General features: G+C 39.8%; 3 protein-coding genes across 14 annotated transcripts in view; all 3 read right to left on the reverse strand.

The window, feature by feature from the left end:
• LOC6575774 overlaps window positions 1-663 on the reverse strand; it is a 35,340-nt gene extending 34,677 nt beyond the window's left edge. For 6 of the 12 annotated variants that reach the window (XM_044008737.1, XM_044008747.1, XM_044008741.1 and 3 more), the window contains exon 1: window positions 232-411. In XM_044008737.1, coding sequence (XP_043864672.1) covers window positions 232-275 — 44 coding nt within the window. In that variant the 5' untranslated portion in view covers window positions 276-411. Of the gene's footprint in view, window positions 1-231 lie in introns of all 12 variants that reach the window. The other 6 variants (XM_044008745.1, XM_044008739.1, XM_044008738.1 and 3 more) reach the window with 2 other exon arrangements.
• A 25-nt stretch (window positions 664-688) lies between these two features.
• On the reverse strand, window positions 689-12,075 carry LOC6575777 (ribonuclease P protein subunit p30). Its single transcript, XM_002001745.4, has 5 exons — window positions 11,740-12,075; window positions 11,611-11,679; window positions 10,883-11,157; window positions 10,019-10,728; window positions 689-808 (listed from the first exon to the last, which is right to left on the reverse strand). Exons 1-4 carry the CDS (start codon window positions 12,016-12,018, stop codon window positions 10,458-10,460), a joined length of 894 nt encoding a protein of 297 aa, XP_002001781.1. The 5' UTR covers window positions 12,019-12,075; the 3' UTR covers window positions 689-808; window positions 10,019-10,457.
• A 477-nt stretch (window positions 12,076-12,552) lies between these two features.
• The window catches only part of LOC6575779 (tRNA-dihydrouridine(16/17) synthase [NAD(P)(+)]-like), a 31,735-nt gene continuing 27,883 nt past the window's right edge, over window positions 12,553-16,404 (reverse strand). The window contains exons 2-8 of the mRNA XM_015164805.3: window positions 15,640-16,057; window positions 15,134-15,578; window positions 14,898-15,075; window positions 13,416-14,830; window positions 13,183-13,356; window positions 12,816-12,937; window positions 12,553-12,751 (exon numbers count right to left, since the gene is read on the reverse strand). Of these exons, the coding sequence (XP_015020291.2) occupies window positions 14,330-14,830; window positions 14,898-15,075; window positions 15,134-15,578; window positions 15,640-16,048 (1,533 nt within the window). The 5' untranslated portion in view covers window positions 16,049-16,057 and the 3' untranslated portion in view covers window positions 12,553-12,751; window positions 12,816-12,937; window positions 13,183-13,356; window positions 13,416-14,329. The remainder of the gene's footprint in view (window positions 12,752-12,815; window positions 12,938-13,182; window positions 13,357-13,415; window positions 14,831-14,897; window positions 15,076-15,133; window positions 15,579-15,639; window positions 16,058-16,404) is intronic.

The raw sequence follows: 16,404 nt of genomic DNA on the forward strand, positions 1-16,404 counted from the left end.
ATAAAATATAAATCTAATAGCACTAACAAAAAAGAATTTGTTTATAGATAGATAAATAGATATAATAGATACATATTATTGTAATTAATTATTTGCGTACTTTTCCGATTTATTCTATTTAGTGTATTTGACCCTCACCCACAACTAACATACCCCATTTTCATAGAAACAAACATTTTCTAGCTCCCACATATACATACATGTGGAGAAAAAACTCGATGAAAAACTCACCCTTGATGATTGCCGTGAAACATATTTTGTGCATTTCCATCCATCAGATTTTTGAAACGCAGCGCACACAGAAATGTCCCGTTACGTGCGTCAAAGGACGCAACGCTGCGTTTTAGGTTTGGTCGTCGATTGGCTTAATTTTGATGCCGATCTCTGCGCGTGGCAAGGCTATACCTGATGGGAGGGGTTGTGCTGGTGTTGTTGGGGGTATGTCTACGGTCTCGCAGGTTGTGGTGCGTCCTGCTGCGATGACGTTGACTCATTTAACCACAATGCACTGTGAGAAAAACCTCTGTCTAAATGTCAACTTGAAATTATTGGTCGGGTTTTTCTTCGTTCTCTTCTTTTGATTTGTTGTTAAGTTTGTTTTCTAACTACTAAACTTAATTACAGCTTTTAGATTTTTGTTGTTGTGGAACGTCTTCCGTTATATTTATAAATATCTATATATATTAATATATGTTATTATCTTTTGTTTTCTTTTATAGTGTATACACATTTGTGTTTGTCCTTTTTGTTGTTTCGCACACTTCATGGCCGACCTTTGACATATTCGCAGTGAAACGTTCGCTCACAGCTGTAGAGATAACAAAATGTTCGATTAAATATAAAAAAGGCTTGGTAACATAACCTAAAAATGCCTAATGCCTAAACTTTTGCGTAAAACGGTAAATTAACGGGCTATATGTATATGTATTGAGCGTATTTCTATAAATGCAGAATCTGTAATGAAAAGAGACAAGGATAAGCGGTAATTAGTAAATAGTTTTTTTTAATGAAGATTTTACATTTTATATATACTATATATAGTAGCTATGCTTAAATTGCTGTTGATTCCACTTCAACTTTTAAGGGGAAAAGCTATACGCTTATGGATTTCATTGTTTACACATACAACGTACAGTTTGACCCCCTAAACATTTGAGTGTTTTGTTCACATTTGTTAAAATATCTTGTGAATCTTAAAAGCTAGGCTGTACCCAAATACCATCCCCCAAAAGACGTAAGACATAAGCCGTGAAACGTAAGACGTAACAAAAGAAGCTGCTAACGAAACTGAGCTGTGAAAAGTGTTGACGAAAAAGGGACACAAAAAGGGAGAATGAAGAGAGTGTTGGCAATTAATGAGGCGTGGATTAAGACTAGTTGTTCGCCTCAAAGTCCCCACCCCCACCCACCTCAAATCTTTTTTGGATGCTGTTACGAATTTTATATGATTTCGTTGTTGTTGCTGTTGTCCTTGTGTTGGTGGTGGCGACATCTTTGCTGTGAGAAAAAACAATGCCAACTCTATCGATTTTTCGCATTGTCTGCAAAGGTTTAGCCCCAAAAAAAAAAAATCCAAGCAACCTAAAGTACCAGCGCAGCAGCAGCAGCAGCAAAGAGCATGACGAAAAAAAGTAAAACAACATAAAATAAAGCACACCAAAAAAAGGTAATGCGGGTGTTGCCCGTTGAGCAGCGCGTTTTTTTGAGGGGTTGAGCAGCAATGCCCAAAAGATATGCAAATGTTGCAAACAGCAGCCAGCTAAAAGGAGCGGGGCATCTGTACAACTGTATGTGTAATATATATATATATATATGTGTGTGTGAGTGTAAATGGAAAGTGTATGCCAAGTGGAGAGATACAGCGAGACAAAACTACAGTTAACGGAATAGTACATACGAGAGATATGCAAGCAAGTCAAACGCATGCTAAGCTACAGTGGTTGCTAGTTAATGAAACTAGAGTGAAACTAGACTTGAAATATTACTATATTTGAGATGAGCACACCAAATATTGCATTTAACTGAAAAAAATACATCAATAGACAAGGCTTCCGTTGTTTTTGAATTTATTAATTATTATTACTGCAAATTCGCATTCACTAAGCAAATAAATTAATAAATTTGATTGAATGTGAATTTTATTATTATTATTATCATTACAAATGAAACGTTTAACTCTACAAATAAAATGTTGCATTTAAATTAGCAAGCAACCACTGTGCAAAATATGCAGTTAGCAAGTCAAGCACACACACATGCACACATATAGAGGTACCAAATTGCGCTCTATGTGTACTGTTATAAATACGTGCGCACATATTTCGCTTGCCAGACAGTCAGTCAGCCAACCACAGTGGCAGCACTAACTCACTCACACTCACACACACGCATGCACATATACAAATATCAACAGCCATCACACAACACACACATGCATCTGAAAACTTATGTAGAGTGCATGACATGAGCGCTAAGCGCGCTTAGCCCATGCCTTCAGCTCACTCTCCCACTACCAAATGCCTGCGCCTCCTTCGCCACCTCCTCTTTCCTGCTCGAACAACACCAGCTCGCGCCCTCTCTCTTTTACCCTCTCTTGGCTTCTTCGCACTCGCACTCGCGCTCATTGGGCAATCATTTAGTCAGTCGTCGTCGTCGTTGTTGTTTGTTGTTGTTGTTTGTAATCAATTACATTTTGCTTTTGCAATTTCAGCTATTTATTTATTTAGTTTCAGCTTTTTTTTTCTCCATTATTATTAGTCGAGCTACTTGTGTATGTGTGTACAAAGTTTGTATCTAGCAGATAGCTATGTCTATACGTACGTGTGTATATGTCTCTGTATACATGTATATGTCATTGAATTTACGTTTCAAACTGTTTTTTTTTTTTTTTTTGCCTCTTCTTTTGCTACGTTTTCGGCGTCGCCAAGTAAATGCAAAAACAATAAACTAAAAGCAATAGTAATATGTAAAGCAACAACAACAACGACAAAGCATCTGAAAACATTTTTTTTTGTTTTCTGTGAAATTATGTGTGTGTATTGGCGGCTATGCGCGCACAACTGTACTTTTGTTTTAAATAAGCGAAAAATCGATTAAAGGTGATAATAGACAAGCAAATTTCTGTGTGTGTCCAACTCTTGGTGACGACAAACGTCGCCGCTGACCCGACGCAGCCGCGACGCGACGCGCGCTGCTGCTTCTACTTTGCCCTACTGTTGTTGTTGTTAGAGACTGAGACGTAAGCAGCAGCATTAGCTTTGGCTATGTTTTATTTTTATTGCGGGGCATTTCATTTGCGGCGAGTGTTCCAAGTGTTGATATTGTCAACCATCGATAGTCAAATTATGCTTGCTATCGATAACGGAATGCAAATCGTATCAAATCTTGATCTCAATTAGAGAAGAGCAGCTCAAAACATAAGCAGCAATTGAAGAATCTTCAACACTCTTCAATCAACAACAAAAACTAGCTATCAAATTATATGATTAAACATTTTGCAACAACAATGCGAGCGCACAGGCAACCAAAGTTCATTCACCTTTACCAAAAAATAATAAAAATAAAAGAAACAACAAAACAAAAACCAAAAAACTTTGTGTAGTTAAAGCTTTGCTTTTGCCTTTGCTTTGGCTTTGGCTTAAAGCTTGCGGCATTCGTGTTTTGAAATGTAACCAACATTTGACCCATAATAAATAATAATGGCATGAGAATGGAATGTGCAGAGTGTTTGTTTGTTGTGTCATTCCGGCAGAATGGAAAGAAATGCGCCTCATACATATGTATGTATATGCCTGTGTGTGAATGTTTGTGTGTGTGTGCACATATTGCTCTCTAATGGCAATCAAGTCAAGTAGTCAAGTGGCTTTTGGCTTGTACGCCGCGCACTAACAGTAACTAAAAAGTACAGTTGGTTTTTGTAAGAAAAGCAACAACAAGCAGCAACAGCAACAGCAGCCAGTCAGCCAAAGAGGCAGATGATGGGTGCTGCGCGCATATACACGCACACATGCATACATAAAAATGGTAATAAAATAGGTAAAGTTACAGCCACACACAGTTGTTTCTTCTTTGCTTCGTCTCTTATTTTGGTTGAGCTAAAGAGCAGCAAATACAGTAACGTATATTACAGCACGTCGCAGCTTTTTGAATATGTAACGGTGCATTTATGACGTGCCTGAGCCTGTGCCTGGGCAATAATTGGGTGGCAACACCGATTGTGCTGGCGTTGCGATTCGTCATGAATAGAGCAAGAAATATCAAAACCTCAAGTTTTGACGCCATGTTTCCCGCTAGAATTTGCCGAAAAAGACAAAAAAAAAAAACGTGTAGAACAAATGACCATAGCCTGACCCGATTATCGAGTTAAACTGTTGTATAAAATTTGCACCTGGACCTAAACCGGATAGTGCCATTGTGTATGCAATAACAACAACAACAACACTAAACACATCCGAACTGAAACAAACTTGCAAACCCACAAGAGAGCGCTACGCTACAAAACGAGAGACCGAGCGAGCGAGAGAGCGCGCGAACGAGAGGCAATGGACGAGAGCATGTTAGCTGAGCGCCGGCTGAATGAGAGCGAAGACGAGAGAGAGGGAGAGCAGAAACAGAAAGCAATAGCGGCGAGTAAAAAGAAGAAAACAAAGAAGGAAAAGAAAAAACAGCCCAACAAGTGAAAAAAACGTAACAACAAAAACATGTGGCAAAAGCATAGCGTGCGCTAAAGAGCCAGCCAAAAGCGAAATTACAAAAGCAAAGCGAGTATATCACGTGCTGCCGCTACCGCTGCCGCTGCCGCTGCCACAGCCGATGGCACAGGCCGAACAGAATGGGCAGAGACAGCAGCAGACGTGGGTTGGGGTGGGTTTTTGGAGCAACAGCAACGGCAACGGCAACGTGTGCCGGCCTTTGGCGGCAGAGACTGAGCGAGCGAGCAGCGACGCAAACTGAGGCGCCAGCCTCATGTTAGACAGATGGCCGGCAATGTTGGAGGCGACTGAACGACAGACTGCGCCGTCGGCGTCAGTAGAGTCGGCGGCGGCTTTCGTATAGAATGAGCGTTGAAAAGAGACGACCAGTTGACAAGAGCAGTCAAAACAAAAATGCGAATGAACTGAACGAAAAGCAGGGCACAATAGACGAGACGATTACTTTTTGGAGTTGGTAGAAGAAATTGTTGCTGTTGTTGTTGTTGTTGTAGTTGCTATTACTGTGAATGCTTGTTAGTTTGATAAGTTGGGTGGTGCTGCAGATGGTGACATGGAAAAGGAGGCGGGTGGGTTGAAAAGCGAAATCTGGCAAAACGCCTGCGACCGTCTGTGAAATGTAACGAACGCGCGTCGCGTAGATACAACAAAAAGAGTGTATAGAGCAGCAGCAGCAGCAGCAGCCATGATGGCGAGAATGGCCAGCGACAGCGATGATGACGAAGACGGCGACAAGTACAAAACACGTATTAAGTATGCATGTGCATGTGTATGGGTGTATGGGTGTATAAGACTGGCTGTGTTTCTCGCTGTGTGTGTGTATTGGAGATTCGCATGATTCGTGCAAATTCGCCGCATAGTTGCCCTGCTGCGGCGGCGGCTGCCGTTGGTATGTTGTTTGCTCTTGTTGTTGCTGTTGCTATTTTATTCGCATATCGTTTAAGTACGCGCGCGTATGAGTGTGTGTGTGAGTATCGTATCTCTGTGCTCTGTCATGGGCATGGGCTGCGCGTGTATTTGCCTGCGAATGGGTATGCGTACACGTATATGTGTGTGTTTGTGTGTTGGTGCGTTGGGGTCGTCGTCGTTCATATGTTTTTGCTTGTTGTTTGGTCGGTTTTGATTCGGTTTTGGATGGATGATATGCTTTGGCTTTGGATCGCCGCCTGCTTGCCTTCTGCTGTTGCTGCCTTTCATCCATCTATTCGCGCTCTCCATTTGCCGTTTTGGCTCTCGCGAACGACGACCGGTCATGCATGAGTGTGGACTGTAAGTGCATGTGTGTGTGTGTCGCTGCGCTCTTGCCGTGTTTCGATGAATTGTTTGCTTCAGTTTATGCCGTTGTCGCCATAGTCCAAGTGATGCGACGTCATCATCGCCCCGTCGCTCTCATTTGCACGTTAAGCTAAGCGAGTTGTAGTCTTTTTTTTTATTATTACTTTAATTTTTCGCCGCAGCAGTGATACCCAAAAACTCAAATGCCAGGCCGGCCTTTGCTCACTCGCTCTCTGTCTTCCTTCACTATTTCTTTCTCGCTCGTTCAGATGCAGTCGCTGTTGCTGTTGTTGTATCACGTTGTTTTGGGGGCGCGTGTGACGTTTATTTTATTATTCTTTTTTTTTTTACAACTTTTTTTTGGTCGGCCGTCCAAGCAAAGAGTTGATTGAAATTGTTTCAGCTTGCCTGTATGTGTGAGTGTTCGTTTTCGCTCAATTCGTTTACTTGTGTGTGTGCGTCTGTGTGGGTTTGCTCGTTCATTTTTATTTGCTGGCTGAGTGACTGACTGCTGGCAACGGCCGGCTTGTGTGTGTGTATATGTGTGTGCTTGTGCTTGTGTGTATCTGCTTTTGGTTAAAGATACATAATTATTTCTAAAAAGCATTTTCTGCCTTGCCATTGTTGTAAATTTCTCGAAATTTCACGTTTCGCCTGTGCATATCATTCGCATTCGTATTTGAAATTTCATTACCGCACCCAACTTAATTAGTTATAATTATAATATAAAAAGTACCCGTGCCTAGGTATAGGCTGTTTGTATGTATGTAAATATTTATATATATGTGTACGTATCTATGTATGTGTACGTATAGATTTGTATATTTGCTGTTTCACTCACCTCTTTGTATCTGCTTCTGGGGGCTGCTAATCCGTTGGACTTTTTGCGTGTTTATTGCTTTGTAGTACACATTGAATACTTTTTTGATTATGCATTCGTTTCTGGTTGTTTTTTTTTTTTTGTTTGCGTTTGAGTGTTTGCCCGATTGACAGACCGCGGCGTCGAACCTATCGATAGTTATGCATGCAGCGCCATTTGCCTTTTACGCGACATCGACAACTTTGAAATGTGAATGATGACGAACAATGACGGATGGCGAATGCGAATGCGAGCAACAACAAGAACAACAATGCTAATTCGAGTGTAGATACACACATATATATATATAAGAAGCAACACATGCGAAATAATAATTGTAGCACAATTGCACCAACAACAACTATGACTGCTACTACTACTACAACAATAACAAAGTGAGCAGAAGAGAAAGAAAAAACCGACGGCAATAGCAGAAGTAGTAACTGAAACGGACGCGGCGAAAACTACAAAAGCGCAACGACTGAGCTGAAGCTGCTGCCCATTGCTGTTACTTCTTCTTCTTTGTGCTGCTGCTGCTGTGACTTGAGCAAATAGCACACACACACACACACATACATACATACATACATACCAATGCAATCACTCGCACACGTACTCACACTCACGCTCGATAATTACAATTAAACATGATATACGCACAGCACTCGGCTATTGGGGCCGGCCTTCTGTCACCGCCGCTGCCAGAGCTAAACACAAAGAAATCGATAGATATTGCTGAAAAGAAATAATAGGCGTATGAGCGGCAGACGTGAAAACGTTTGTGTAATTGGAAAAGGAAAAGCAGCCGTGGCAACGGATTGGGGCACAGAAAGAAGTCATGAAGAGCACATTTTTTTACAGCCGCCACAGACGAGGCGACTGCTGCTGTCATCAGTGTTGCCACCTTGTGAGAGAAGACAAAACAAACAACAAAAAGAAGCTAATTTTTAGTGAAAAAAATAAATGATTTTGATTTAGATGTACGTAAACAAATGCTTGATTTTTTCTGCTATCACTTTGCAATATATTTAATATATATTTGCATATTTTTAAAGTAAATTTATTTATTTATTTTTTTTGGGTGGTCAATTGGCTAATCCTTAACTATTAATAACATCCCAATGTGTGTAAACAAATGCTTTAGCTCTTGCTGCTGCTTTCATTTTGCAATATATGCAATATATTTTGGCATATTTATATTTTATAATATAACAATGCAAGGTTTGAAAATTGACCGTAATAGTCGCAGCCTTCTTACTGTTACAGTTTTATCGCTCATCAGTCAGATTTTGGCGTTAAATAAGCGCAATCGGCAGCACCGCTGCTTGTCGCTGCTGATGGCGCCCGTGAGCGCAATGAAAATTTTCGCTCTCATCAATTGCGCGTAGTGCGAGAGATAGAGAGCGCGCGGATATAAACAGCGAGTGCCCCGGCTAGAAAAACGTGTGGCTGCCGCTACTGCTAGCCTATGCGTGTGTGTGTGCAAAGGAGGTAGACAAATGACAAACGGCCACAGAGCTGAGACAAATCAAATGTAGAAAATACAAATACAATGCTAAGCCCATATTAAGGGCCGGCAACAAATTCTGCTTTGTCATTGCCCACTCATACAAACACACATACACACATGGATACCGTTGCATGCAGATGTTCTCTGTTTGTCCTGCAACTGTTCAAACGCGTAAATCAGTGAAAATATATATACACGTACACATCTACACAAGCACATGAGGCACGCACTTACACACAAAGCACGAAATATGAATAGAGCCCAAAGGAACAGCAACAACAACACGGAAAATGTACGCAGCGGGGGCGCGCAGCAGCCGAACGACATGCGACACGAAAACGACGACTCGAACAAGCCAGCAGCGCACATTTGCACAGGTGTGTGCATCTGCATGCGATTGTGTGGCAACGCTGCAGCGGCGAGAGACCAATACATACACATTTCAAATGTATGCTGGCTGCGAAAATCAGTTTTTTTTTCTCTTTTCTGGGTGCTTGCAAAATCAACGCGGGACACACGCCACTCACACTAAATACAACTACAACAACAGAGTTCAGATACAAAACAAATGTAGCAAGAAGCAGCGGGCACAAAGAAATGAAAATGTAAATGGCGAACTCGCTACGGCAAATAATTACAAGCACAAATATAAGACATTTTATTGCAGTCGCACTTACACAAACACACACACGCATATAAATGCCATAAGCCCACTAAATATCTGTGAAAATGGGCGCAAATCATTAACAAGACGCCGCAAGCTGCTCTGCTCTGTCGCGGTAGAGATGCAGCGACAGCAATTACAATTTTTTGAAAATAGAAACAATAAAAATAAATTAAATAAAATTAAATAGCACCACCCTCACAAGTTAATTGTTAGCCGAAGCACACACACACACACACTCACACTCATATGCAATTGCACAAGAAAGACAAAAAGACAGGGAGGCAATAATCATTATTATAATCAAACATCATCATCAAGCGAAAATCGAGCATCGCCATCACACTCACACACACACATGCATACACGTATATACATACAACTGCACAAAACTCACACAGCGACAGATAGCGAGGTCCATTTTTAATTATACAAAAAGGTAACGAAAAAGAAGCCACTTCATTGCGAACGCATTTTAATTCACGCTTTTAACTGTATATATATTCATATATATATTCTTTTTACTTTGATTTCAATTTTTTTTTTGTCTAGCTATGCCAATTAATTAACACATACACGACACACACATATATATATATATACATATACATATATATACACATGCACTTGGCCATAATTCGGAAAAAACAATTGAACGTTGACTGCGACTGCGGCTGCTGCTGCTGCGGTCGTCGTCTCGCGAAATACATATTTCTTTTGCCGTTTTTCTCGTCGTTTGGGTTGTCGTTGTCGCCGTCGTCTTGTACTCTCGCTCTCTACTTCTTTCACATTTTTTTCTTCGTTCGAGTGTCTGGTTTTCGTTTCGTCGATTTTGAAAATCATATAACATTTGAAATACGCTCAATACTCGTTTCGTTTTTAGCGCAAATTGTTGCCGGCAACTTTATTTGCATTTTGTTATTACATTTAATTAATTAATCAACTTATTTTTGCCGTTTTACGCAAATTTTTCAGCAGCACTTTGTCAGACATGTACGCACCACATCAAAGACCTCCATTTTGTTTAGCAGCGATTAGAGATGACCGATATACGGTAGGCAGCTAAAAAGTCAAGTATTTTTTAAGTAACGATTAATCGCATTAACATGTACTTGGAAATACGTGCTACTTCTGTGCAAATTTCTGCGTGGATAGAGAAAATTGGTTGCAATTAAAGCCTATTTTATTATAGATTTAATATTCTTGTTTGGCATCTAAGGTCTAAACAGTTAAATATAAAAAATGTGCGGAAAAACGCTTCCGATAACATACTATCGATATGATAGCTGGAATTTCAAGTGCGCGCACTATGTATGACCGTATAAATTTTGAAATTCGAGAATAAACTTTGCAGCTTCGAGAATTGTATGGAAGTGTTTTTCATGTTTTAAAGATTTCATCCATTTCAATTGTTTATACGAAATAAATATACACTTTTGTTTATGCTACTTTCAGTCTTTTATTGGCTTGACTACTTTCTCTTTCTTCTGATTCTTCTTCGCTTGCTGTTTCCTTCACTAAAGTATCCATTTCATCAGCCAATTCCTCGTCACTCTCATCAGAACTGTCGGAAAATACAATTGGTCCTTTATTCTTAACAAACATGATTGTTTTGCCCAAACGGCGTGATTCGGCGCGTAAGAAAAGTTGCCGACAAAACCGATCGATTGCATTTTTGCCCTGATTTTCAGAGAGTCCAAATATGTAGGACCTGTTGAGATATAGGATATAATAGTTATGACAACTAAATAATATTATAGAGTACAGCGAAGACTTGCTTGAGAGGACTGCGTATAAGTGGGAGGACTGGTTGAGGGTAATTCATATAGTCTTCACTGTACGCTATACATATATTATATTCTTACAAATTCGCCACATCGTATGGCCCGCGTAGTTGAAATTCATGCAATGCACCGCTACTGAAGATAATATTTCTCGATTTGCCTTTGGTGCAATAGTTCTGTGCCACCTTAATCATATCCTTGCGATTATTTGAGTCTGCTATAGCCGGTGCATACTTTATCTCGAAGTACATGCCTCTTCGCACCGCAATGAGATAAGGTTTACGCTGGATAAGCAAACGAGAGCCGGCAGTTGGATCAAAGGTAATGATATCGCCATTAAAGGACGTGCAGCAGTGCTGTTAGAAGAAAACACAGACTAAATATATATAATAATAAACATTGATTTCAAACTAGATTTTCATTCAAGACTGTGTGAATTTTAAACCTGATTTGTGCTACGGCGTCTAAGCCGCCGTGTATATTCATCAGCTGTTTCAATAAATAGGGATGACAGTAGATTTGAAGTCTTATCGAAAATTGTTATTTTTCATTTATCTCAATTTAAAGTTATTTAACAAATAATAACAATAACTTCAGCTTCTGCTTGTGTTTCGAAATTTTAGCTGTAGTTTAAAATAATTATTTGAATACATTTACTATCGAGTAAGCAACATGTAAACAAAGCTTATCGATACAAAATTGCAATTTCTAAAGTGCATGGAAACCGCGACATGTGAAAAACAAGTTGCAAAGAAAGAGAAGGTAAATCAAATAAAAACACAATTCCGAGATGTAGTTGATCCACTTACCGTTAGCGCTGCTTCCGTTTTGGGTTGTCCAGCGATTAGGTTAAACTTGCGAAGATTCAACGAAACGCTCTAAAAATTGGATCATTTAAAATTATAGAATACACACAAAAAGTTAATCTCATAGCTTACCATTGCGTGCGCCACGTTTGCATCTACATATAATATAGTTATTCGCTGCAATATCTTTAACTTGTTGGCAAACTCCTTGCGTATACTGTCTATGTTGTGTGGCTCGGGAAACATTTCGGAACCACGTTTACCAGGCTCCTTTTTGCTGTGATCGAAGCTCTGGTCAATTGCTATCGTCTTGTAACCCAGTTCGACCAATTCATTGAGTATGCCACGCAATATCTTGTCATCTTTGTTGTAGGGAATGCAGAAATCGTAAAATCCATTTGTTTGCTCCATTTTCTGTTTAAGCAACAGCTGCAACCGCAAAACGTGCCCACAGCTAGAGTGGCTAACCAAAATTATCGATATTTTTCTATATCGTAAAACGAAACTTATCTTAGTCTTGCCGCTAAATTCAAAATTACGCAGTTTTATATATGGGAATGAAGCCGCTTTAAGTTAGTTTGTTGAATAACTATAAAAACAAATTTGCCCGGAAAGAAAATAGGATGATATTATTTTTAAAATAAAGCATATTATCTTTTTTATTTCACACTATTTATTATGAACATTTTCTTTTTTGTATATTGGTAGCCTTTTTTTTATTAGTAATCAGTATAATCAATTATAAATCGAAATTTACTGAGCGATGAAGCTTCACTCATTCGTTAGATTCAATTACTACCTCCACTTACTCTAGATGAAAAATGTAAATTCTTAAATAAAATAATTTATAATTTTATCCACGACTTCCACCAACTGTTGACAAATGCGAAGATATATCAAAAATCCAATCATCCGCTCGCTTTTCATGGATTGAATAACAATTACTTACAATTTAAATATGATTTATAAAGTTGAACTTAACGATAAGAACATGCATTTTTACAATGGTTAAGAAATTTTTATATATTATCTCTTTTATTTCTTTTTTTATTGAGCATATTTACCCAAAGCTTCAATTTTATGGTAAGAAATTTGTATTTCAAATGCTGTTTAGCCTTCTTAATTTCTAACGCCTTTTGCCAACCTGAAAATATGTTTTCAGATTTAAGTTATGAAATTGTAGAGAATTTCAGATGTTTTATGCTCACTTGCTTCTTTTTACTCTCAGACCGAAGAGCCCACAGATCTGTGCTTGGCGAGAACAGAGTTTAATCTAGTTTGGTTTTGCTTCGATGTACTTTCGGCTGCTTGGGCCTTCCGTGTATGAATGCTATAGAAAAGGGAGGAAATGATTAAGGATAACATGAAAAGGATGACAACTTTGACAATGTCACACTATAAAAACACTATAGTTGAAAAGCCCCGACTGACAAAATATGGCGAATATACATATACGCCCATGGGGGGCGTGGTAAACCGCAAAAGCTTATATCTCCCACAGTTTAATTGACAGCACTCTTTAACCAAATCAAAGCTCCTGATGTGAATGCCATTTACAGTTGTTTCTACACTCACACTTTGTGCCTTGTCAGTGCGTCCTTGCGGGCAAAGGACTTTCCGCAGGTGTCGCAACAATGCTTATTGTCTTCATGCGAGGCCGTATGACGCGTCAAATTATCCTTGCGCTGAAACATCTGGTTGCAGCCTTCATATTGACAGGGATAGACATTGACAGAGCCATGGGCAGTTCTGGAAGGGGAATATCGATTAGCGCCTCCACACTTTATTTCAGTGATTCATTTACTTACTTGAAATGCCGTCGGAGCGATTCGACTGTTGTGAACATTTTCGTGCAATTGTTGCAGCCCCACGAAACAATGGGTGCATCGGGATCGTTCTCCTTGTGCGTGTTTAAATGTCGTTTCAATGCCGCCTTATACCAGAAAGCCTTACCACAGCCGGGCTCGTTGCATTTGAAGCTCTTATTTGCATCCATTTGAAAATTCTTTGCATTTATTTTGCGTTTCTCAGCAGCAAATGCCAAGTCCAGTTCCACGTAAAGAAAAGTAAAACTAGCTTATGCTGCACGTTATTTGGAATCACTCAATAGCAGGATTTGTCGCTAGCTCTATTGCCGTTTTTGATTATTATTTAAAATTGGTTACAATTTAATGAATAAATTCATTTGTTATTTTTTTTTGTCTTGACACAGATGTGTTGATTGATTGAATACAAAATTGTTCAGTCGGAATTGGTTCACGAGCCTGAACCACTGATTATTTAACAGAGGTGATTTGTATTACGTTATCGGTAAATTATCGAAAAATACTAAAAATACTATGTACTAAAATATTTCATGAAATAACGAAGATAATAAATAAAAATACTAATTAATGTATACTGAGCAGAATTCAAATTTAACGAAAGTACCGGCGATACGATTAGTTCAAGTTAAAATAAACACAATATGAGAATTGCAATAAAACATTATAATGAAGAATGACTAAATGAATGAAACAATTTAATTATAAATGAATGCCAGTTTAACTAAGTACTTGTTTAAGTACTTTTTGAATGAATGAGAAACTTTTAATATTTTGTTTTTGGTTTTGTTTTTTGTTATGTTTTTGTATTTTTATGTGCACAGCAAGGCATAGGAACAAGAGCACGCATAATTTCCTACATTAGACAGTACAAATTCACTACGATCCCTATTCCGATATCAAGAAACACTATCAGCTAATGGTGGGTCGTCACTTTCCATTATTGTTGGACTCGCAGCTGAAACAATGGAGACGGAATCATTGTTATTTTCTTGCTTGCAATGGGCTTCGAACTGCTTAGCCTTGGCGCGTCGTGATTTGATGAGTATGCCATGTCCGGGACAATCACAATCATCCGCATAGCATTTGTCTCGGCAGCAAATTCGGCACAGACGAAATTCACACTTGGAGCCCAGTGGATTGGCGCACTGCTCGCAATATTCGAGGTGTCGTTCGTGGCGCAGCTGGCACTGTGCATCCGTTTTGATAGGGCGTCGCTGGCGACGTCTCAGCTTCTTCATGCGCTTCCTGGATATTTCATTGCCAGCATTGTCAAAATATTGTCGCTTGATGCGATTCGGATCGACGGCTTCGCGTTGTTTTTCAGCGATTTTCTGGCGATGTGATTCAGGTGAGGCGCGGATATAGGGCTGGCACAACCATGGCTGCAGCATGGGCAACTGTAAGCCCAGAGAAGGGATCAGTAATTCGATAGCTCGTAAGTGATACTAATAATTGATATCTTACCTCTTCTATTCCCCCCGCACTCATATTCAGTTCCATTTCTTCCGGTTCATATTTTGCCATTCCCGTATGATATGGCTCATATTTCTCCTGCACCTTGGCCACAACGGCATGGAATTGAGTGAGCTGATTGCCTGTTGCCAGCTGTTCCCTCAATTGGGAATTGGAACGTATATTCATGCTGCAAGGGATAACGATTAGAATAAAATCTATTTACAGTCGACATTATTTATGCTTACATATGATGAAACAGCTTGAAGAGATGTCCGCGTATATAAGACGTGGGACAGGGATATTGATCAACGAATTCTAAGTACTCCTTGGCCATTTGCCAGACAGGTGGTGCAATGCCCTGAAAGATTGCTGGATTATGCAGATTGCCCTCAGCGCTCATTACCCCATCAACGCCCGTCTCGTCCAGACAGCGATGCACATCATCCAAGCCCAAAATATTGCCATTGGCAAACATGGGTATCTTAATATGCTCTCGCACATCCTTGATGTAGCTCCAATCAGCAATGCCTGTCAGAGGTCCTTTCTGCTCACGAGTCCGTCCGTGGATGGTCAGCAACTGACAGCCGGCAGCCTCCAGCATTTTGGCATATTGAATTGTCTTCTCGCGATCCTCGAATCGGCGTATTTTACAAGTCACCGGCACAGAGAGTTTCTCATGCAGCGTTCGCACTGCAATTGAATTGAATTTAAATATAATGGTTTCTAATACATGTATTCATAATATACTTACCAATGTCTGTGAGCAGCTCCCATTCGTCCTGCAGAAAGGAGCCGTAGTGTCCACGCTTGGCAATCGCCTGTGGACAGCCTAGATTGATGTCCACAGCATCGCAATGATCTTGTGCAGCTAAAGCAGCCTCCAATATTTGCTGTGGATCGTTACCGCAGAATTGTATAATCAATGGTCGATCCTCGGGACAGGTTTGCAGGGCATCCTTGCGATACTTCAGATCGGTGGCAAACAGATTCGCATGATACATGGGTGAATAGCAGAGCTGTGCCCCGTAACGCCGGCAGAGCATACGCCAGGCCAATTCACTTTGATCCACCATTGGAGCAACCACATAGCGTGGTGAGCCCAACACCCGGTGATAGAAATCATAGCCAGCCAGCTTGGGCTCATGGATTTCATTTACCATTTCCGGTTGCTGCAATTTCAATGCAATGAGAAAAACATTCTGATTTGAAAATCAAAGACACATTTTAAAGCTATTTAAGATATTCTTAATACAATTTTGCCACATATCTGGGAGAGCTTGTATATTGAAGTCAATTATGTTTCTAAAAATTAAGTTTCCCTATTTAAATGAATTTGTTTAAGTACATCGATAAACGATAGCACTTACTTGCACATCTCTCACATTCTCATTTGGAGCGAACTTTCATATCGATCCTTTGAGCAATTATCACACATGCTGCTCACATACTTGTTATTGCCCGCGGCGAATTCATTTTTTACTGTTCTTTGACATATGAAGCGGCGTAATTGACAAGC

The sequence above is a fragment of the Drosophila mojavensis genome, unplaced genomic scaffold, assembly GCF_018153725.1.
Source record: "Drosophila mojavensis isolate 15081-1352.22 unplaced genomic scaffold, ASM1815372v1 contig_36, whole genome shotgun sequence".
Classification (NCBI taxonomy): domain Eukaryota; kingdom Metazoa; phylum Arthropoda; class Insecta; order Diptera; family Drosophilidae; genus Drosophila; species Drosophila mojavensis.

Coding starts and splice junctions, on each gene's coding strand:
- LOC6575777 (XM_002001745.4), bottom strand. CDS start 12,018: ATGGAGCAAACAAATGGATTTTACGATTTCTGCATTCCCTACAACAAA. Junction 11,680..11,739: donor CAAACGTGGCGCACGCAATG/GTAAGCTATGAG, acceptor TCCAATTTTTAG/AGCGTTTCGTTGAATCTTCG. Junction 10,729..10,882: donor CCATACGATGTGGCGAATTT/GTAAGAATATAA, acceptor ATATCTCAACAG/GTCCTACATATTTGGACTCT.